This window comes from Perissodus microlepis, chromosome 12, assembly GCF_051167445.1.
Source record: "Perissodus microlepis isolate ML-2025 ecotype Zambia chromosome 12, ASM5116744v1, whole genome shotgun sequence".
Lineage (NCBI taxonomy): Eukaryota > Metazoa > Chordata > Actinopteri > Cichliformes > Cichlidae > Perissodus > Perissodus microlepis.
The window spans coordinates 16,924,117-16,948,712 of NC_140472.1; the positions used below are offsets into that span (position 1 = coordinate 16,924,117).

Genomic DNA, 24,596 nt, shown 5'->3' on the forward strand with positions numbered 1-24,596 from the left:
GAAGAGCAAACCAAAGCGAAATTGATATTCTGACAAAGACAAACTGAAATAACTTTGATAACTTTTTATAAACTTTGTTTAAAGAAAAACACTGAACAAAGGGGAAAAAATGCAACTTTATCTAAGCAGAATTAACATCTACTCAGTTTTAGCTGCAGGATTCATTTTACAGCTGAGTCAATGCTAAACTAAAATCTGCAAGTCACATAACATTCAACATTTCTCCTGCATGAGGTGCAGTTTTTCACTGTGTAAAAACCAGCGGGTTAAAGAGGCAATCAAAGAGTGTTTGATCCTGGTGATCTGTAGTGCAGGCTTCTGGGTGACCCACGTATCACATTGCCCGTAAAGGCGGTCGCCATCCGGCCCCATGCCACCTCAGACCGCATAAAAGCAGCTCCAGCCTAAAGGGATCTGTCTTACCTGAACTCAGAAATATGAAGGTTATAGTGACTCATTTTAATGTATATTTAATACTGTTTTCCATTTAAGTGTGTCTGTGTGTCACCAGAAAATGTGGTTCCAGAGACATTTATAGGAGGAATCACTACAAAGGCAATTTTGAGGACAAATCCTTTCGTTTTTAACTATGAAAGATGCAGTCGCAAAGCTTGTGAGTTTAATTACGATATAAATAAAAAGGCTCAGTTTGGAAATGGGTGTGAGCTGACCTATTATTACTGAGTAAAGATCACCATTAGTGTCAGTCCTCATGTCCCATTTAGGGTGGACCCAGGCTCCATCCCATTTTACACTCCTGTCATACATTATTTGGGATTTTTAATGCAGTATGTAACTCCCTTTGTCAAGAGCCATTTCATATGCAAACACACACTATTGCAGTTGATGTGGTCTCTAGGATTGATCTCTTTCAATAGAGTAGCTATTTTTTTTCTGTTTCTGTGGATTTGACAAAAATCGTTCAGTATGTACACACGTAAGCTGATAACAGAAAATCTGCATTTCTGCATGTTCTCCCTGTGAGTGTGCCTCCCACACAAGTACAGGGAGAACATGCTCTCTGTCTTAGCCCTGTGTTGGACAGGCCTGGGTGTACACAGGCTCATGTCCTGTGATAGCTTGTATTGGCTCCACAGTGTGACCGTAACTTAGATAAGAAAATAGATGGATGGACGACTTCAACTGGCACACACAAAGGCAACCACATTATTCAAGAAAGCAAAAAAAAAAAATGAATAAAAAATGGCATAAAACTGGTTGTAATTTAGGTGTCAGATAAAAGTTAAACCTGTTACCAGGAGTGGAAAACGACAGAGTGTTGGTTTTTTGGTTGTGAACCCACTATTTAATGCAGAATGTGGGGTAAATGGAGTTGGCTCTGGACAAAAGTGAACCTTGATCCCTTGAAGTCCAGACAACCAAACCTTATCCCCACAGCTTTAGAGGCCATGTGACGTAAGTGGCAGTGCAAACATTGATTACAATGACATTTCTTCAAATCAAAATAGTGTGAATGTAAAACAAAGTGTAAGAAGTAAGAAGAAAGTAAAGAAATAGGCTTTATTTCTTCTCTTGGATATCATTTGTAATAATATATGATATATAACTTCAAATATACGATATATTTGTAGTTCGATATTTCCCATCCTCTTTCAGCTCCACCTTCACCTTCCTGGTCTTGAACTGGTGCATTCAAGTCCAGGATGGTGAAGGTGGTGAAAGCGCACCAGCTTTCACATGTGTTAACCACCACAATATTCATGCTAAAAGCGGTTTTGTGTAATAAGCTTAACTTTTGCAAAAACTTTGTTGTGGTCACCTATCTTTTCAAACTGCTAAACCAGAAGTGTAATAATATACAGTTTGATGTATTATCTGATCCGGCTCAGAAGAAAGAAAATAGTTCCTGTGGTGATGCAGTGTTTAGCTCTGTTGCGTCACAGCCTAATGGTTTGGACCTGTTGGCTGGCTGTGGCCTGTCTGTTTGGGGGTTGTATGTTCTCGCTGTGCCTGTGTGAGTCGTCCCTGGGTGCTCCAGCTTCCTAATAAATGCATGTTAGGTTAAGTAGTAATTCTAAATTGGTTGTAGGTGTGAATATGAGCATGAATGACAGTCGGTCGCGCTGCGTTAGCCCTGTTGGACTAGCAACTTCTTGTTGTGTGACAGCTGGGATAGGTTCCAGCTCTGCATGGTCCTGTAATCGAGTAGGTATGTAAAAGGAATAAGGTTCCCTGCTAACCACAAGTACTTCTTTCTATGACTTCTTAACATCCTTAAAAATATATAAAGGCAAAAAAAATAAATAAAAGAAAGAGCTGCACAGTAACAGTGAGAATGCCCGAATAATGACAGTTGTTTGGAGTAATCTGTTGTCACTCAGCAAGTAGGGTGTCAGTCACGTTGGGACAGCTGACCAGCTGTCAGTCACTCAGAGAGAAAACACAGATTTCCTCTTCTGTGTAACAATTGTTGCCTCTAGGGAAAACCACTGATCTACACTGAGTTTTGTGTTTTTTTGTCTTGGCTCCAGCTTCTAAAAGAATGTCTTTACCTCAAGTCTTTACATAAAGTTCTTGTGGTGATATTTTAAGAAGCCCAGCAGACTGGAACTTTATGAATGGCTGCATCTGGCACGCTTTTTCTTACACTGAATGGATGGCAGTGGAACAAAGACATAAGAAGCGAGTTAAAACCAGAGAGAGGGATGATAATCGAACACAAACCATCCCCGCATCACTGATATTTGCCAGTTGCAGTTCACATAATGCAGCAATCTGGAAACCTTTTAATCCCCCAACCCCATTCTTTCCCAGCCTATGCATGACCTCTGGGCACTTGAGATTGCAGTGCTTCAAAAAAATGTTGGTGTCATGCTGGACAACTCAGATCCTAAGTGTTTTAAAACTGTGTGATCCTAAATATTTTCACTAACTGTGTGAACAGTTATTGACTCCTTATGGTAAACTTCCAAGTGGAGTTATGTTTCTTACTCTTACTTTAGCCACTGAACAGATGGGCGTGTGAGACAGTCGGTTATTAAGCCAGGCAGAAATTAAGCCTACACAAGAGAAGGCAGTATGGACAGCTCAGCAATTCTTTGGTCTCTGACCAAGAGGAAGTTAAGATAATAACATAATGCATTCCCTGTCATGAGAGAAAATCAAGTCAACTGTAGAAAGTCATTTTGGTTTCCTTGGTTCCAATTACCATTTTAAAGGATGGTTTGGTAAAACTGGAAAACAAATCTTTTTTGGCCGCCCATTAAAATGTTTGGGTGGTATAGATGACTTTTAAGATCGCTTGGCAGTCACTGTATACTTCTAAGTAGAATCAGGTCAGACGAGAACATGAAGAAACCACAAGACAGTGATAGAAAACACTTGCAAACATTATAAAACATTTGAAATGAAACAAATCTTAAAGTTTGCATATGAAATTGTGTTGAAACATCACCGTTGCTGCTTTCTCATCTGATTTTACCTTTGCATGAGTAACAGCAAAAAAAGAAAAAGAAAATATATTTAGAGGACCTTCTTATATGGCACCTTTCGAGCAAAGTTTAAATATCTACTGCACAACGTGGGGAAAAGAAAAAAGGCTTCCCCAAAGCACACTCTGCAGCAGGTAGCCATTATCACACTTAATGTTCAACCACCGTCCTCTTCAAACCTGAAGAACATTTGGTTTAATTCAAATAATGAGGCCAATCAGTTCACACCAGCATCTCAAAGAGAAGGCCCTCATTATTCGTGATTATCAAAAAGCTGTTTTAATGACTGTGTTGAAACAAAGCGAGTACTCTTTGCCACTGGCTATACTGCTCTACTGCAGAAAAGACATCACGAATGAGAGACAACTCAACTCTAAATGTTGTATGGAAATTTGTATTTCAATAAAGTTAATTAAGCAATAAAGTAAAATAAAATAAAAACATTTTTAACATTCATGGGAATAACACAAGCAAACATGTAAGTAACTGCCAGGGTAAAATTGTACTGTGTATTTCTATTATAATGGTGAGAAAATGAGAAGGAGAAGACCAGCACTGCAAAGCATCTTACACGTGTAAAAGATCTGGTGGAACTTCTGCAAATGCAGGGGAAAACTTTCCAAACAACACTGTGTGTTCAGCTGCTGAACGATTTTAAAGTTTAAGCTTAGATTGAATATACCGTTTGTTTTTCATATTTATGCTTTTTTTTTAAGATTTACTTTCTATGTTTATTTTAGATGACACTGAGACATGTCACTATGTACATTTCAGTTATTACCTGGAAAAGTAGGTGTTCAAAAATGCTGGTAGTCTGCGTAAGTCTGTCTTAAGCCATCAAAGGTGCAACTGCCCTCAACACAGTGTTCACATATTTCAATCAAACTCTAGAAAACTGTCGCATGAGATGACAGTGTCGGTGCGTTTAGATCAGGACATCGCCTGATGTGATGTTGCCTTTTCTCACGATGCGTTACTTTCATTCGCAGTCCTGGAAATATTCTATTAAGTCAATGCAAAGGGGTTGCCTGGGAACACGCAGGAGCCCAGACACATGATGCCCCCTCGCTGTGAACTCACCCGTCAACTTCCTTTTCTTATTCTCACATTGACCCAAATCGGCACAACTGGACACACGCAGACAGCAGGTAAACTGCTTAATGTCGACTGTGTTGGACGTGTGCTTTTAAATGGACCTCCTTCAGAGGGGTGGGGGGCAGGGCTGCAAGTTTAGGGCTGCAGTGCATGTGTGAAAACAGGCTTTCAAAGAGCATGGCCTCTGCTTTACTTTCATATGTCCCACCCCCACAGAAACATCAGCACTTCCCGCTGTGAGCAAAAACAGCAGCAGGTAATTGAGTCTGACGTGTCTCCCCCAATAAAGCTGACTACACTTTTTATTCAGGAAAAAAGGGGGAAAAAACATGAGAAATTATTTATTGCCCTACCAATTTAATTCACTGTAAAAAGTATATAGAAATTTATATTACAGCCCCAAATAAAATAAAAAAATACACTGTGTAAAATGCAAATAAAAACAGAATGAAATGTCAGAAACTCATATTTATTCACAATAGAAAAACACAAAAAACAAATCAAGGTCACTTTGAGTTTGATGGCTGCAACATGTCCCAATAAAGTTGGTACAGGACCATGTTTATCAATCTGTAGCATACTGTATTCTTTAAACAGCAGTCTGTAAACATCTGGCAACTGAGGAAACCAGCTGCTACACTTCTGGGAGAGGAGCGTTATCCCAATATTGTCTAATATAGCATTCTAGCTGCACAACACTCCCGGGTCTTCTTTATTTTAGTTTTTCCATTTTATGATACTCCAAATGTTTCCAGTTGGTGAAAGAGCTCTTCTATTATGAAGTCATGTTGTTAGAGTAGATGCATGCAGCTCTAAAATCTTTGTACATCTTTTAGCATTGATGGTACGTTTCAATAGGCACTAACAGAGATGCAACTTTTTGCACTGAGCGCTGAAAACAAGTTGGATGGTCCCTCTTTAGTCTGGAGACTAAGAGGGCACTGTTTCTGGATTGTGTTCACACATGGCCCCATTTTTTGTTTAATAGAGCATCATCATCTTACATTTGTGTATATCACAGTGAACTGTGTTCACGATTACATCTGGATGTGTTTCTGAGCCCATCCAGTGATTTCCATGACAGAATCCTGCCACGTTTTCAAAATTAGCAAATATTTTTCATGAAAAAATAAAATGTCTCAGTTTAAACATGTGATATGTTTTCTGTGATCTATTGTAAATAAAATATGGATTTATAAGATTTACACAATTACATTTTACACAGCATCCTAGCCTTTTCAGAAATGGGGTTGTGCAAGAATCAGCTGGTGCAGCATGTTTGTATCATGAATAAAGTGTAAGCATTATTATAATTTTTTTTTATTCAGGGATAACATTTTGCAAATTAGATATAATAGTAAGTTTATGCTTATGTAGTGTGAAGTTGTTTCATATATTACAGTGTAGGATGGTGAATAGTGAGAGCCCAGCACAGGCAGATGACGGACAAAGACCACTCTGTCTCCCTGAAGCTTTGTGGCGGGAAACCAGGAAGACTCCTGTCACTTCCCTGGATAATGGGAACTCTACAGGTGCACTCTAAGTGAATAACGATGATAAGCAAGTGACTAAAGACATCATTTTGGACTTGCATGGCCATCGTTTCTATCTCACAAACAGTGTTAACCCTTTTAACACCAGTCCACTGATGTACATAGTGAGAATCCCGTGAAGTTGAAACAATTTAATTCAAAAGTTATTCCTTCAGTAACACAAAACGATGCATTGAACAAGAAGTCGGTTGATCTCAGCAAGCCCTAAAAATAATATTGAAGATAAAAGGTTCCTTAATAATAATCTTTTTCAAAATTGAATTGAAGAAATTAGAAAGTTAGCCTGCAGTAAAGCCTGCAGTAATCGTATGGTTGGTTATTCTTCACCTATATGAAAACTGATTGGTTTGTGAATCCATCTAAATTATTTGTTAAATATGAACTTCTGTTACACACTGAAGTTGATGTGTTTATGTGTTTACCACTGTTTAGCAACATCATAGATCAACCTTTTTGCTCTCATAGTTAAACTAGTTTTAATGTCCCTGTTATATATGTGAGTTATACATATATACATGTACCACTACTACCATTTGTATGGCGTGTATTCTAATAGGGTTCTTCATTTTTCATTAGTGATTGTACATCACTTTTTCCATGTTTTTTTTTTTTATCTTTTCCCTGCCAACCTATTCAAGACCTCCCAGAATATTTTTGTTCTATGAATATATATACATGACCAACGACCAGGAAGTTATGTTTTCAACACTACCGCATGATGTGAAAACACTAATTGCTGGAAAAGTTCGTCACTGGCAGGGATAATGTTAAGCAGAAATTTTCTGTTTTGACTTGCCAGATTAAATTACAAGGAAAAAGATGATAACATGTAATACTATGCATTTGCTAATGACTGTTGTCATTTTGAAGAAAAGGTTTCATTACTAATCAGTCAGGCGTCATTCTGAAGGTGTTAAATACTGCCTTTTTTTTTAAAGTTTGTGTCATCTGTGTGATTTGAACAATGTGTCATGACAATAATGAGACCAGTCCTCACACCTAACACTGTGACAAATCACTTCTCATCAGACTTAAACACGCCAGGTAAACTTAAGCATATTTTTTTCTATGTAAAGTGTCCAAACCACAATCTTTACTTAACCAAGTAATTTGTGTCAGATGCCTTAATCAAATGAAAGTGCTTTAAGTGTCTAAACTGACCCATTGGTAGTGACTAAACCTAACCAGGTAGTTTTAGATGCCTAAATCTAAGAAAATCGTCTTCAGTACCTCAACCTAACCTGTTGGTGAAATGATGATTTAGACCACAGACACACCAGTGCAGACAACCCACCTGCCTGCTTATCCTCTCTTTAAACAAATAATACAATCATCAGCTTTAACTTTATAATAGCCTTATAGACCAAACCAAACCTATTATGAACCAGCTAATGATAAATAACAAGCAGCATTTATTATTCTATTTGAATTATATCAATTTATTAAAGAAAGTTAGGGGCCACATGAGAAGCTGGTCCGCGTTTTTGTTTCTCTCCCTTGTCTCCTGGCTCCTCCCCGCCTGGGCATTACTTGGTTCCAGGTTTCGACCTCGGCCAACACGCCTGGTTGCAAATTGACTCACCAGCTGCCCATCATCCTTGATTACCCTGCCACTACTTAAGGCGGCGCCTGGGTGATGTTCTTCGCTGGATCGTTTTACTTCAGTTAGTGTAGTCCTGGCTCTCTTTGTGGTTCCTGTTTTCTCTGAATGTGTTTACCTGGTTTCCTAACGTGTGTTTGCTGTGTACAGACCTTCCTGGACCCCTTCCTGTTTTCCTTCGGACCCTGTCGAGAAACTGTGAGTGAGGGTCGACCACAGCAAGTTGTGAGCTTCGGATGAGTGAATCACTGATCATGTGAAGAGGAGTGTTGGATGTGTTTCCCTTCGCCTGGACTTCCCTGGAGCCCCTCTACCTCTCTTCAGTGTATATATGTATATATCTGACCTGGTGTCGACATGTAAATAAACTTCCCTTTTCATCGTACGATTCAGTTCTGCACTTGGGTCCTGCCTGTTTGACCGTGACACTGGTACTGTTGTGGAGGGCTCAATTCACAACAACAGTCCCAGTTATTCATGTGGCTCACTGGGAAAATAAACTGTCTAACCCTGTTATAAAGTATTAAGCACACAATAAAATAAAACATGCTTATTTGTGTCCTATTCAATGATATATAAGTCAGAAAATACAAAAAGACAACCATGTTGAAATGCAAAATTTTTAACAATGATGTTAACATACATTTTCTTCAGAGGTATTTTACATACATTTTTAACATTTGAAAAATAAATCTCCTTTATGTGTTTAAATTACAGTAAATATTTAAAATCAAATAAAAAAACACATATTTAGACATTAAATGTGCACATTTACAGCAGGTTTTACCAAATTAAAAACTAATTATCAGCTTTTATTCCAAAAACAGAACGAGCTCTTGCTTTGGAGCATTTTAAATCAAACAACTATGCATTATAATAAAGGAAATCCCTTAAATATTCAGCACTGTCTCCTTTTCAGCGTAAGCCCATTGTCCATCGCACGTTGTCATGCATTCATCTGTAAATTAACCTTTGATACTCTTCTTTGTTTTGCTTTCAGAATACTTTATTGATGAGATGTAAACAGACAGTGTGACATTCCAGTGGGGATTACTAAAACCACCAAGAACATATAGCGGGATAATCCCGGTGGCCACCTGTGGTTTTCAACAGACATAAAGGTATCATCAAAAGCAGCAGCAAGAAGGTCCAGAATTCAGATGTAAAGGGTCAAATAATCCAAAGCTTCATTACTGTCTCATTGAAAACACATGGCGATGACCTAAGAACCTAAAGCTGATAGCAGATGTTAAGGACAATGTGGGCAAGTGAAGAAGCTTAAAGACAACATAACCTCATTGACCTGAAAATCAACCCTCAGGTAGTTTGGGCCACATAATATCTACACAATAAAAGGCTGCGTGAAAAAGAGGGAAAAAAAGATTGAGGGCCAAATTATCTTTTGCAAAATGCTAGTTTTGAAAGTTAAAATGAAAGAGACGGTTTCGAGTTTGTTTTCATAATAGAAATAGGGAGGAAAACATCAGCAGGACATTAAGCATTAAGAAAGCAGTTATAGTTCCCTGGTTGTGACACCCTTTTTTCTGGGTGTAGCATGTTGACCCCCTTTTTGTTCACTCTCACACTGAGCTGAGATCTGACTACAGCTGGAGTCAAATTCAAGCTCAGGGAAAAGTGAGACTCTTTGTAAATTGCTTCCGTAGTCGTGCTCCAGATTCTCTACCGAGTTCTTCAGCTTATTAGCAGAAACACTTTTAGTTCCTGACATAGTCCCAGACAGTGTTAAGTGGCTGTTATCGCATGGCCACTGACACATCTGGGAAAAATCTTTACAGCAACACAGAATGGAGAGAATTTGGGAAATGATTGTATCAGTAACTGCTTTTCACCCCTTTACTGTAAAGCAACTAGTCTCTTAGGAGATGTGGTAGGTAATTGTCACAGTTAAAGCAATCCAGATGCTGTGACGTGCTCTGGCTTTCTGAATTCACTTTCACAATCTAGGAGAGACCCTTCCATCATAATCTGGAGACACTTCCAGGACACTGCTGCCCGGCTGTCGCTGTTTTGGTCGTGTGTATCGCTGTGAGGCTGGAACTAGCTTGCCACATAGCAAGATAGCAAGCAGAGAAAACCTGCTCATTAAAATGTTCGTGAATAGTCCCGGGCACCATCTATTTCTTGAAAAGGAGGCTGAGAACAAGAGATGGAGAAAAAGAAGCAAATATTGTTTGAACCAGTAAAACATGCATCACATTTATATTTTATAGCTTTCTGTGTAATATTTAGCTGTACTAGAGAAATACAGTTCGATATAGTGTGATGACGCAGAATGAAATACATTAACTTTATATTCAACCCAACAAGTGAGAGAAGGAGGAGTGAAGCATGAAGCTCAAATGCTAGCCAACACACAAATATAAGCAGTTGTCAGATACTATTAATGTTTGTAGAGTTAAAGAAGTGCTGCTACAACAGAGGCATCGTATATTAAATTAACTATATTTTATGATTTATAAAAACACAGAGAAGTTGATGTTATTATCTGCAGTACGGGGGCCCCACAGGGAACGGTTCTGGCTCCGTTCCTCTTCACCATCTACACTGCAGACTTCTCCCACAATTCCACCCAGTGCTTCCTGCAGAAGTTCTCTGATGACTCTGCAATAGTCGGCCTCATCACTGATGGGGACGACAAGGAGTACAGAGGACTGACTCAAGACTTTGTGGACTGGTGCCAGCTGAACTACCTCCAGATCAACGCCAGTAAAACCAAGGAGCTGGTGGTAGACTTCCGCAGGCACAAGCATTCTCCACTGCAACCACTGAACATCCAAGGTATGGACATTGAGGCTGTGGACAGCTACAGGTACCTTGGTGTTCATCTGAACAACAGACTGGACTGGACTCATAACTCAGACGCCCTCTACAGGAAAGGGCAGAGCAGGCTGTACCTGTTGCGGAGACTCAGGTCGTTTGGAGTGGAGGGCCCACTCCTGAAGACCTTCTATGACTCTGTGGTGGCTTCTGCTATCTTTTATGGTGTGGTCTGCTGGGGCGGCAGCATCTCTGCCGGGGACAGGAAGAGACTGAACAGGCTGATCCGAAGGGCCAGCTCTGTTCTAGGATGCCCTCTGGACCCAGTGGAGGTGGTGAGTGACAGGAGAATGGTGGCTAAGCTGTCATCACTGTTGGACAACATCTCCCACCCCATGCAGCAGACTGTGACAGCACTGAGCAGCTCCTTCAGTGGGAGACTGCGGCACCCACGGTGTGGGACGGAGAGATTTCGCAGGTCTTTCCTCCCCACTGCTGTCAGACTCCACAATAAAGACTTTAACTGATCAAACACACACATCCACACATGTGCAATAACACTAAGTACAATAATCTTTTCTGGCATCGTTTTATTTTTTACTCAGTTGTATATAACATTTGTATTCTATTTTATCTTATTGTATATTTTATTCTACTGTATATAGTATTTTATTTTATTCTATTCTGTACAGTTGTGTACTGTATTTATTCTTATTGTATTCTAATTTTTGCTTCATAACTTTTGCACTGTCCACTTCCTGCTGTGACAAAACAAATTTCCCACGTGTGGGACTAATAAAGGTTATCTTATCTTATCTTATCTTATTATGACAACGCAATCCAAAACACCAACAGTAATCAGGGGACATTTTATTTCACTTATCTGCACCTCTTCTCACTGTGGACAAAGTCTGGAGAAGGTTGCTTTTCTCACTGCTGTTTTACATTAGTAGCATACAGGATGTAATATAAATCTGAGCCTCTTTATAGGCAGCAGTCCAACAACCTCAGCTCTTTCTACTGCAGCGCATCAGCCAGAGAAACCACAAAAGATATGCTAGATTTCACTTTTTCAAATGTTTAGAGACAATGTTAAAAACCATTAAAAATCATTTTCCACAACTGATGAGTGCAAATAAAATTATGCCTCTTAATTAATCCTATTTATTAGGTGGAGACAGCAGCTACTCTCTAGCATGTGTGGCCCAGGGCCACTTCTAAGACCGCTGCTGTCAGAGGCTGGACTACTTTATACCTCTGTGGATTAATATAACCAGCAATATAAGAATACGTATTTCATCTAAAAAATGTTCAGGCCTCAGTAGACAGACAGTTGGATGCTGGGAATTATACATAAGTGTTTTTTTTTCTTTTTAAAACAGATGATGACGACAAGACGATGATTTAATCCTCCTTAATTGGGTGAAATGGAAAGAATGGGGAATAAAATAAAATCAGTAGATCGACCCACATCTGTCACTGTAGTGGTTTTACAGAACCTACAAATGGGGGAAAAAAACTGCTGAATAAAACTTGAGGCTAAGAGGTTTCAAAGTGCCATAAAACTTTAATCCTGAAATGATTTCCATGCATCGATGTTAAACTTTGATTTGGGGTCACATGGAACAACTTATTTATTAACCGACACAGGACCGGAGACATTGTGTGTCATGTTGGCACCATCTTTACATGGACTACTTGAAAATCTGCAACATATAACTGCACATTTTCTTAAAATTTAAGATCCAAATTCTTACAATTACACTTTTTTTTGTTTTCTTTTATTACAACTATATGTAAAGAGAGGTTCCACACAAAATTTACTTTAAGCAACTATGATATAAAATATGCTGCTCCATTAACTGCATTATTTCTCTGACAAACCTGCAATTTAAAGTTGTTCAGAAGATCGTGGGCTCGAGGTGTGAAGCAACCTACGCTTCCGTTTTGGTTGCTCATCTTCATCATCATCAGAAAAAGTCCGGTCAACGGGGATCCCTTCCCAGACCAGATTACGTCCTGCAAAGAGCACAAACAGTTGATACTTCACGTACAGAGAAACATACAGACTATTACAGTCTAATTTCATTTCTTTTTAGAATTACATTACAAAAGCCTAAATTCTTCAGCTTTATGGCTTACACTCATACTCTGTCAGTGTCACTTTTGGTGCATTTTTGGCAGTTCCAGGGCAAATTACCCCAGATTACCACTGTTAACCCCAGAGGACTCCACACCTTCAGAGGTGTGATCTTTATCGGTAATTAAGATCTGGCATTCCTAACAATCTTGGTCACGCTACAATAGTTTATATACAGAAGGAAAAACACACCTGTTTGCCCTTCAACACTGCTGCTAGCCCATTCAAACGCAAAGATCGACAGATTGAGGCGCCACGTAAGAACAAAGACATACTTGGGCTGAACTGATTAAGAGCTAAAACTCAGTACTGTAATGGTAATGTTACTGCAGATTCAGTATTTACAGTTACCTTAATGAAGGAGGTGTGGAGGCTGGTATTAGAGACCCATTATTCCTTTCCCTCAGAGGAGTCACATGTGTGTCCCTCAGGTGACATGCTTTTCTTTAACGTCCCTTTATTCTCCCTCTGTCTCTATCGCTCTTATCTTCAAGTTATCTCATTGTGAGCGATTCTTCCTATGGTGTCAGATGCTAAAACTCGAGGTCAAAGAGAGCCCCCAGCTCTGCTCAACATGGAAACACAGCCTGAGGCACAGAGGTCAACAGGGGGCAAATACGTCAAAGGGGAAATGTGTAGTCCACAGCGCTGCCTAACGTTTGATCTGATGCCACGTGTGTGTGGACTCACCTGGAGTACTATCAGTGAGGTGTTTCATTATGTGTATGTTTCATGTTCATGGATTGGCGTAAAGGTGTCTATGAATTAATCGGTTGTTGTGGTTACGAATCTAATGCTAGCAGAGAGTGACACAAGCATATGGCTTTTTTCCACCACTGTGCTTTCGGCCAAGAGAAAAAACGCCCAAAGACTTTGGAAACACACCCATAATGTTAAAATGCTGAGAATAGAGACAGATTCATAAAGGCACATGTAGGTAAAAGCCTGGAGATGTCACTGACAAGCTGAAAATACAAGAAAGCATTATAAGACTCTTTTGGGCCGCAAACAACCGACTGTGTGAGCCAAGCCCCACACGGGCTAATCTACCTCCTCCATCCATCTTCACTGAAGCCAAGACGGGACACAGAGCACAGAGCAGAGGGTGCGTGTGCATGTGTTTGCGATTGAGAGCACAGAAAATAAGAGCCAAGCAACACAATCTGCTGAACGACATCAATGTGTTTTTCAACTGTATTCTCTTGGGGTGGTTTGAGTTTGGCTGCAACCACAAACAAAACCATTGATACAGTGATCTAGGTTTTCTCAGTAGATTGCAGCACTACAGTACAGGGGGGTATGACTCAGATGTAACGTTACTCCAGCACTGCGAGACGCAGGAAGGTGAAGACCACCTAATGGCCAGCAGTGCTGAAGCAATCTCAACAGACGTGTGGGTTTATGACTCAAGTGTTTCCCAGAACCCTTCGACCAGAGGGTATGCGCTCTGCTTATGTGTGCTTTTAAGTTTATGTTCAACCCCTCACCCCCTTGCTTACGTACTCACTTACATTCAACTGTCAACTTTATTGGACAGTAAAATCAGTGAGAGGAAAGCGAAAACTCAAGGGCTTCACTTTGGTCCGCATCATTAGAAAATAAGATTGTGACCTATTACGTCAGAATACTGGGAAAGGGTGTAAATTTGCCATGTTCAATACTTGCACAACCTGCTCCAAGACATGCTGCATGTGTTTTTGAGCAGCTACTGGAACACAAGGTTGTTTTGAGAAAAGCTGAAACAGCTTGTTTATACTTGGTGGAATACTGAAAAACCATTGCATTGGGCAAGATGGATTTGGGCTATGGATCATTCCCCCATGTTGTTACATACCCCATTAACCTCCCTGTGAGTAGGAAAGGTTGGTGGTTGTCTGGTGACTGTATTAAATTTGTATGCATTCTGTGTCAGTAGTTGTGGCGAATAACTGGTCACTCAGAGGTTGAGCGTACAGCAGTCTCATCCTCGGGGAAACCACTTTTGATTGGGACTGTTGTTCCTTCTGCCACAAGCAAACACACCCATAAACACAGACACACACACCTGTAATGAGGATAGTTGGCTCCAGAGAGGGTTGGATGCTCTGACTGGTCTCCTCTCCTCTGTCCGGACTGCCTTCACCTTGAGTTGTGAGATTGTCACTGAAAGAATTTACAGAAGAAGAAGTGTTTCCTGTAACGCCCACAAACTGAATCCTCAGTCAGACAAGTGGATATGCTTTAGAAACTACAGCAGAGTATCTCATTTTACTCTTCTTTTGAGTACTCATCTTTCACTGTTAAATATTACTGACCACAAAGGACAGTGGCACAGCCAGACATGTGAGCAGAAACTATGAGTAAAATCTTCCATACTCTGCACCCTGTAGTGGCCTGTAATGATGAAAGCTATTTAACAAGCCTGACTAAAAACAAGTCAGCCAAAGCCAGAGGTGTGGCAAGCACACATGTGGTTCTGACAGCACTTTGTTGAGTTTCTTAGAAAACAAAACTTGCAATGTCGATGTAAAACAAAGACAGGAATGTTTTGATTGATTCTATGTTTGGCCAAAATCTAAATACATAATTCCACGTATTTACAACACAGTGCACAGGGAGAGTACCCCTTTCAGGTGAAGGCTGCTCCACTGAAAATCAAAGGGTGAAATCATTTTAAACTGACTGAAAACTTTACTGGACATTACCAGACTAGGACCTACTTGTTACTGGTTAACGTGTAACTACAGAAATTGACTGAATGTACAAATACCTGTCAATCAATTTAAAATTAGCATTTTGTTTTAGAATGAATGATTATTATTTTAAACAATCACCTGATGATACTGGTTTCTGAAATTTAAAAAAGAACTGTCTGTTTTTGTCCATCTTAGATTAAAAGTTAAATGAACTGTGGCTTATTCAAAACCAATCATCAAAATTCTAAGAATAGCTTTTTAGTTGCCTCTATTCAAATGTGCATTTTGGGTCATTAGTTGATACACAGGTAAAACCCTTCTATGGACATTCAGTTGTTTCTGTCCTTAAATTGGACTTTTAAGGCAGATAACAGTATAACAGCACTTGATGCAGACCTTTGTACACCCTCCTCGTCGCTCAGACGGTCATCCGAGTTTCGAAGCCTTTTGACAGCCTCCTGCAGACCTCTGATCTTGGCCTTCTTCTCGTTCAGCACCATGACAAAACGTGAGTACAGTTCCCTCTCTAATGCTTCCTTTTTCTGAACCTGATGCTTGAGCCTGGTGAGAAAAACACGTGCATATGACAACAATATTCTGCGTGGAGGTTTCATGCTCTTGTTGGCTATCTGATAGTAATTTGCAAAGGTGAATGACACTAATCCCAAAAGTCCTGTGTGAACCTCATGCTGTACTCTGGAGAGAAATCAACAAGCGAATAAACAACAGCACATTTGATTTTAATTTTACATGCCAGGCATTAATAAAATTGAAGACATGTGAATCACTTGAAGTAATTTCCGAGAAATTACAAACCCAGCTCGCAATAATGGGTGGATCCCACAATATTGTCAAATGGGCGACCAGTGATGATGTCATACTGGGTGATTTTTGTGGATATAAACAAGCTGGCAACTTAAAGAGAAAAAGGAGTGCGCATGCAGACAAAGCAATCAACAATAAATACCAGCCCAGAACATCTTAAGAAAATTATGAGATTCTGTTGAATTATTTCTCTCGTTATCCTTACTGTCCGAGTATTCGCTGGTGATCCTGCTTCAATTTACAGTTTTGCTCTAACAATCGTGAGTTTTCTGTCTCCAGATCTGTGCTGCGCTTTAGGGACTGTCCAATCATCTCACAGGTCAGCTCCAGAGGGTCTGGAGATGGCTGGAGCTCCACAGAGCCCAAGTGCACCTGAAACAAGGAGGAAAAGAAGCTCAGCGACAGAAAGTGAAATGAGACAGCAAGACAAAGTTTGGTTTGCAAGTCATTGGAGAAGATATACTCAGTCTTTCTTCCTCTGCACTGAGAAGTAACTTCCACTTGCCTCCCTTTGAGGGCAACCAACAAACAGGACAGGTTTACAACTACCTCTGAAGTAACTGGGGATCCTCTGCTAGAAGTTAGGAGTGACCTGGAAAAGTCGCATCTGGCATCAAAATCACGACTACGAAAATGATCCATCACTAGCTTCCAGAATCAGTTCACTGTGAAAAATGAGTAAGCTTCACACTTCTCTCATTACAATGAGTCTACAGTACAACGTACCACAAATATTACATAAGATTTTCTCTGAAGCAGGAGAGTTTTTTTCAGATGATGAGGAGTGTCCTTCTCTCTGGGAGAAACAGAAGATGAATTCACTGGTCACCTGCAAAGTATGCGAGGGGAGAGCAAAGTTTCCTCTCTGTTGGTTTTTGTCGGGGAGTCTTTGGAATCGCAGGCAGGCTTCATATGTAATAAAACATTCCTCATTTGGATTGCATCTTGGCTCTTAGTCACAGGCCAGGGCTGAGGCAAAAAGCAGTGAGCAAAGAAATGGAGAAATTCTAACTTGTAGGTGATGTGTCGTTTTTTTTAAAGAGGAAAATGTTATCCTAATTAACAATAGAAACAATGTTTAATACGGTTCATATCATATAGCTGTATTATCTTTGCTTGTTACCTTGGAGATGTTTCCATTTACACACCTACACATAAGTACTTCTCATAAAGAACTGAAAAACCAGAAGGTAATGAGGTGTTAAATTTTCACTTAGCTGCGTGAGGTCGCAGACCCACTGCAATAAAGCCACCATCTTCAAAAGCTCTCATAAAATACTTGTCATTTTTGTCCTGGGCTGATTCTGTCCTGGCAGGCCACACACCTGTTTTCTCCTTTTCTGTTGAACCTGAACATGTGTTACTGAGCAGACAGTGGCTTCATATTGCCCCCAGTTTTATATCCTAAGCACTACTGTGCCCTGGTGCCTTTCGTTCAGTTTCAAAGTTTTCCGTCTTCTCTTTTCTCTTCTTCCATAGAGGTATTTCACACTCCCATCAGCACCAGCTGTACTCTGTGTTCAGTAGTGGTTGAATGTGGTCTCTTAGGGCCTTGAACACTAACTGTTAATGGCTGTTACAAAATCTGACAATAACAAAGACATTTTATAGGAACAGGGCAAACTAGGCGTGTTCTACAAAGCATGTTCGGCTAGCTTGAGAAAACCTAAGATCCCAGTCAGAAAAAAATGCCATCAAGATGGTAGTTATCAGCTTTCTTTGCTAACCTGGAGTTTCTTTGTCAGGCTCCATGTGCACTCACATTAATTAGAACGCATTGTTTGACTGGTGCTGCAAATAAGGCGAGCAACCAGGCCTAATGCGGCAGAAAAACATTCATTAATAATAATAATAATAAACGCTTAATAGCATGCAGAGTGATCAGCTCTGACTCTGTCCCATTGTTACATGTTCCAAGAACACGTAGGAATTGCTTTAGTTTGTTGCCAAACCAAAGTGAAATGAATTCTGTTGCTTGATTTAATTCTGGGTGGTAAATTGCTTACAAATGAAACTGATCAGTTTTCTGATCCGTGACCTAGTAGCTGTAATTCCAGCAGTGTAAAAAAAACTGCAGCTGTTTATGACTAAACACTAAAAATCTTACATTTTCTGCTTGACCATCTGAACATGAATGCATGCAAACAAGAGTGTACTCGACTTTCCTCGCTGACCCATCTCACTTTGTAGTCAAACCCTCTGGACTACTTTTTAAAGCAGGAAGTAGAACATCAAAGCAGAGGCCCTTTCATAAAATGACCAAAACACAGACGTTATACATTAAACATGACAGGAACATCAGTGAGTACACCCCAGTGAAATATCACTTAAATATAAATCGGCTCCAGCGTGTATCGCCTATCAATAACAACAACAGTTGAATATTTCCTTATTCAAAGACAAACAGAACATAATTTAATGCACTTCTTTCAATCTACAACATAATTAAATTTGCATTTTCTCTCACAGGAGAGAAAATATAAAAAACCTGTGACCACTGAAGCAAAATTATGCTTCATATAGTCTAACATAACAATGACATAAAATGGCCCCAAAACACTACATTTTTCTCAGTTTTGGGCCTTGGACTTGGAAGGGTGTTTGTCTCTGTACATCCATATCAAGGTTCCGTCAGTGTGCAAAACTTCACAAATATGGAAAAGACTACAGGAAGATTGATGACTACCAAAAAATCCGTGGCAGCAGTAATCAAGCCATGTAGCCATGTAAGCCAGCTGAGTGTAGGCATGGAGCTCCATTTACCCCACCTGCATCTTATTTGGTAATTTGTTTGGATTGTTATAAACTGTGCCAGTTTACACTTGGCACACTGCTCTCCTCTGGTGTCTGCGTGGTCTGGTAGATGCTGATTTCCAGACTATGTTAACGCACAGCTGTTTTCTGCCTGCGATGGCCTGACGACAGTTCTCCAGGGTGGACCCTCCCTCTTGTGCTGCGATGGCTGGCATAAACTCAAGCACTGTCAAACCATCTGGTTCTGTGACTGCACTATTAGATTTAAGCATTATTAAACTGTTAGATTTCAAAATCTTGTTCAACTTTACACTTGTATTCTGTATTACTGGTGACTGTCCAAACACAAGGGCCTCTTTCAATATTATTTGGCAATACATTTATTATACAGTGATAATTATTTAACTTGCACAAGTTTTGGGAAGTAAAACTGTAATGCAAAAGTTCAGCTTCGTCAGCGTCCATGTCGACAGTGCTCAGACTGATCACAACAAATGGAATCAGGACTCAGAGAAGACCAACCGGATACTATTCCCAAGAACTCGTAAAAAAGTGGAGCAACACCGGTGATCCAGTGCAGCCTCTTCTAGCAGGGGGAACTTGTGTGAGCATTAGAATTTATCAACAAGTTGACATAGCTGTGATTCAGTTATTGTGCAAGTTAAAGTCCACTGTTAAGATCAAACAGTGAGATGTGTGTAGATAGAGTAAGAATGGGAATTTTTCTGCAAAATGTGAATGTTAACAGAGGGAAGTGATAAAGAGCCACTGTGACGATGTACCAACTTGTATAGTATGACAGGGTACATGCAGACGTGGTCAAAATTTTACACTAATGGGCATCATGGGCATAAATGTCATGGTAATTTGGGGCTTTTCATGATTTATTGGTTCCTTTTTCAGGGTAGAATGAATGTACAGGATACATTTTCAATGACTTCAAAAAAACAAGAATTGAGCGCACAAGCTTGAATTTATTTAGGATTTTCTCTAATCTACACAATGTCCCTTAGCAAGTTGCACACAGACCAGATGCTTTTGGTAGCCATCAACAAGTTTCTGGCATAATTCTGGCTGGATGTTTGATCACTATTCTTGGCAGAATTAGTAAACTTCAGTTAAATTGGTTTGTTTCCTGGCATTGGCCCAGTCTTTAAGCCTAGTCCACACATTTTCAATAAACATACAGTCGGGGCTTTGGTAGGCGATTCCAGAACCTTACAAGAGTTGATCTTTAACAACTGCAGATTCCAAGATCATCAGTTCAAACAATTGTACGTGCATGTTATTGATTGTGATGTGGAAAAAGAAGAGTTTGAAAAAATCATTCAAAGCCCAGATAACTTCTGACAGCAAGTAAAGACAGCAGGGAAGTTTGAGAAAAGATCAAACTCCTCCTTGACTTCTTACAATCTCTGCCTTGTCTCCACTCTAGAGGAAAGGCTCCTGCAATAAATCAGCTCCATGATAACAGATAATATAAAGGCTCTGTTGAGTACTCTAATATTTCTATGTTGTGTTATGTTATGCTGAAGAATGTTGTTCCCTAGATTTTCTCTCAATCTATAATAATGCTGAACTTTATCTTCGATGTTTTAGACACGGACTCACAAATCTTCCTAACCAACATGTCAACATTGTATTACCCTAATAAGACACTAGACAGAGACATCTAAAGTGCTGGAAGAACAACCTTTATTTACAGGATTAACTTTAGAAATGGAACTCAGCTGCTGTTTATTTATTCTCCTCCTTTTTTTAAATACCAAAGGTAGTGTTTTTTCACTGTCTTTAGTCAAAGGTTATCTGAGAAGACCCACTGCAGTAAACACATCACCAAATATTTAACATTACTCTATGGAAGTCATAAGAAGTATTGTACACTAAACAGAGGTATAAATATGAAAATGCAGCGAAGCAAGATACAAATATCTACATATCAGTGACAGACAGAAATAAATATTTCTGTAAGTGATCAACGTTAAAACACAGCAATGGACTAGAAGTGCTTTTCTTTCTTATTTTCTTGAGCTTGGGCTCCTCTCCTGGGAAACAGAGATAAAGTTAAAGGTCAGTCTGCACACTGCTGCCAGCCACTGCAGAGATGTGGGAGGTCAGACTGTTTGTCTGTGATGCACAACCCACTACCACATTTTTGTTGCTGAACTGAAACAACACTAAAATAAGCAAACTGCTCACAGAAGTTGTTTCAGCTTCTAACGATATTCAATATATGTCTTATAACACTTAATTTTCTGGACAGAGAGACACGGATAAATTCACTCAAATTAAATGAGATGCTTCATAAAGCTAGTTTCTTCTGACATTGCAAGCGATGAATAATCTATATACTGTGGATGTACAATCTTCTTCTATGTATGCAAATTTGTCCAACATTTCAATGTGGTCCAGTGTGTGTGGTCTAGGTGTTTGTTTATGTTAGTCTGTGTGAGTGTGTGTATGTCTCCAGCTTGCAAACCAGACCATAAGGTCAAATGTTGACATAGGTGTGGAGGACAAAGCCAGAAGAACACAGTCCCACTGGAAATGATACCATAACACACTGTGGCCACAGAGGACTGAAAGCTTTCCATGTCACTCCATCTGGCAAACCGCTGGAGATCTAAAAGGTAATTTGGCCCTAAGGATAAAAAAATACCTTGGTTTAACAACTGGTGACCAATGATACGAAGAAATGCAATGCAAGGCAAATGCGCTCATGTTTATCTAAATCCTAATAAAAACACAGTGAACATGTCCCTGATAAAAGTTTTTTTTTTTTTATTCTTTATCTGGAAATAACTATTGTGTCTTAGGGACCAGGGAAGTGAGTGGGTGCTCACTGAGCACACGATACAAAGAGACAGTGTACAAGAGTGGGCACGGACACTGACATCTGGGCATCGAAGCAGAGATCCGTTTGTCCCATCAGTTCCCTTATCCGCTCTGCAGAGGCGTGAGGCCAGATAGAGTCCAGGAAGTGGAGGGCGAAAGCAATGAGTCCATCCCGATAAGACACACTTTCACATACGCGGCAAGGACGATGTGGCGCGGAACTAACTGGAGTGCAGATACCGTAGGAAAATGCTTAATGGTCACTTCGGTTTGCAGCAGAACAGGAACAACAGTTGTTCTAAGCACTGATTGTCATTCAAATTGTAGAGGGTACAACTACAAACCTGACTACGATTGCAGAAAGCTGCAGGTGGCACCGGCAGGAGAAACGTGTTGGTGGATCAGACTCTTCCGTGTGGTCGGTGTTCAAATCTGGCTTCCAGCTGTGCCACAATTTCCCAGACTTCAATGGGACTGCAAAAGCTAAAGATGCAACCAATTTGTCCTCATTTTTGCTATTGGTGTTTGAGTCAGTGCACTTTTTGTTTGTTTTTTTGTGTGTTTGTTTTTAAACTCAAACCACAATAAAAGCATTTGGCCAACTTCGTGGCAATGAAAAATTTGCAATTACAAAAATGAATTTAGGGAATTCTCTGCTCTAGCCAAACAATTCTATTATTAACGTTGTATACAATAATGCAGCGCTATGACAAACCCATTATGTACACACACATACACACACACATACAAAAAATTATCAGTTATCCAGGGGCTTCCTGTGATTTTCTAAAACCTGTCACTTTCACTTTAGGTCGTATTTCAGCGCCAGCCTCGAAGCACCGGGATTTGGACCGTAATTTTTGACAGCTGACAGAAGATGATTGAAGCCACAAGCGAACGAATGGGACACAGATGTGTCCATGTTTTCTGTTTGTCAAATAAAAGTTATCGAGTAGTTCACTGGGGACTCCAGCTGTGCAGCTTGACACCAACCACAAATTTCACTGGAGGAGCCTAAGTTCTCTTATTCTTGAGTATAAATTTATCCATTATGTACTTGAACATGATAGATTAAAATTGTCAGCAAATCATGTACATGATCGTTTTTTAAGAGATGGGTACTTGGAATGAAAATCTGAATTCCAAATTAGAAAGAAGATCCTGTAAATGACCAAAAGTGAAAGCTTCATAGATAAAAAAGATAACAATAAGTTAACAAGTGACCTTCCATAGTAATTCTTCCATAGTTAATCAGCCATTCATTAGCAATTTTACACAGCTGTTTGTGTGCTTGCCTTAAGTTGTCCTTGGCTTTATGTTCAAAGATTTTTAGTATTTGTTTTATTATTATGTATCTTTTGTCATTGAGAAGCTTACAGCTATGTCTGAAGAAGAAGCAGCAGGCCTAAAAAACTATCTAGAGCAGATTAGAAGTATTGGAAATTCATGTCCTTAAGAGTCATTTTAAAAAATATCCAGTGGAGATCTGACACAGGGCCTGAAAGATGCATTTGCCAATTGCCAAAACGCCAATATATAAAGAGGAGATCATGAGAGAGGTACAACAGTGAGTGCCCACAGCCATCTGTAAAACATGCTGGAGGCTCTGTCATGGTTTGGGGCAACATTTCAGCCAGTGCAGTGGTGTCGAGGAACACTGAAAAATACTGTGAGATTTTGGTTCACTGCGCAATAACATTTGTAAACCACCTGATTAGCAACAGCTTCATTTTTCCAGCATGAGAATGATCCCAAACACACTGCCACAGTGGAGGACCATCGGTAATTGATTGGCCTCCCCAGAGCCTGGACCTCAAAATTATTGAATCAGTGTGACATCATGTCGGCAGAGAACAGAACAAAAAGCAGCCAACATCCAAAGAAGAGCTTTGCATTTCTTTCAAGAAGCCTCTCTACTTCAAGATTAGGTTTCAAACTTTCCTTTTTGATAAAGCATGTGGTTAGGGCTGGATCAAGTGACCCTGAATTCTCCCTTAGTCGTGTTGCAGCTTGCTGGGGGCTTCCCATGATACACTGAGTGCTTCTTCTTCACACATCTCTTTTCGTTCACTACGTGTTTATGCACCATTTTGCATTTAACCATTAGTTATTATTAATCTCTGGCTCTCTTCCACAGTGTATATTCTATCCTGTCTCTTGAAATGGAATTGAATTAAAAACTACTACACTACCACTACTAGTACATGTAACACACACTCCTATTTGTAAACTTTCACTGCATGTACAAGCTTAGCGTGAGAAAATGTCGTTGCGTGGAGAATTATTAACTTTTAAATGAAGTTGTTAAAAAATGTAGTTTCTTATTATATAAAATAGAGGCTATGAAGAGATCAATCTAATAAAAATGGAAACAACTTACTGTAGCACAGAAATGCAGCTGACTCACTAAAATACACTAAAATCGGAAAAACAAAAATCACACTCTTAGATGACAGTAAATTAACAAGTGACCTATCCAAAATCTTAGGTTTGTGGATTTAACACATTTTGCAGAAGACTTAAGTTAGAGTTCAGTGCTGGATTTTTGACAGATGTGTACTTAAACAGACATTAAGGAGGAGATTATGTCTAACTTATGTGTGTAAAACACCTGCTTAGCTGTAGTTTAACATGAAACAGCCGACTGTATTCATCATTACATCGTCTGAGGTCATAATCATAAAATATTAACGTCATGTCAAGTCTACCACCTGTTGAGTCTCCACCTTCTTTTCTTCTCTTTCTAAAGGAAACTTGCACCCTCAAATTAGCCGCGAGAAATATGTTAAACTTTCTAACCTCTGACATATAAATAATGGGGGCAGTACGAAGGCAGATTAGGGAAAAAATACTATGAATAGAAGGCGTAACAATAAAATGGGAATTTGC

General features: G+C 39.7%; 1 protein-coding gene across 2 annotated transcripts in view; it reads right to left on the bottom strand.

Moving 5' to 3' along the window:
• Positions 1–8,306: 8,306 nt before the first annotated feature.
• LOC146376035 (DNA repair protein XRCC4-like) overlaps positions 8,307–24,596 on the bottom strand; it is a 52,911-nt gene continuing 36,621 nt past the window's right edge. For both annotated transcript variants that reach the window (XM_084945858.1, XM_084945857.1), the window contains 5 exons: positions 16,324–16,490; positions 15,690–15,854; positions 14,663–14,760; positions 12,363–12,497; positions 8,307–9,854 (listed from right to left, as the gene is read on the bottom strand). In XM_084945858.1, coding sequence (XP_084801984.1) covers positions 12,370–12,497; positions 14,663–14,760; positions 15,690–15,854; positions 16,324–16,490 — 558 coding nt within the window. In that variant the 3' untranslated portion in view covers positions 8,307–9,854; positions 12,363–12,369. The remainder of the gene's footprint in view (positions 9,855–12,362; positions 12,498–14,662; positions 14,761–15,689; positions 15,855–16,323; positions 16,491–24,596) is intronic.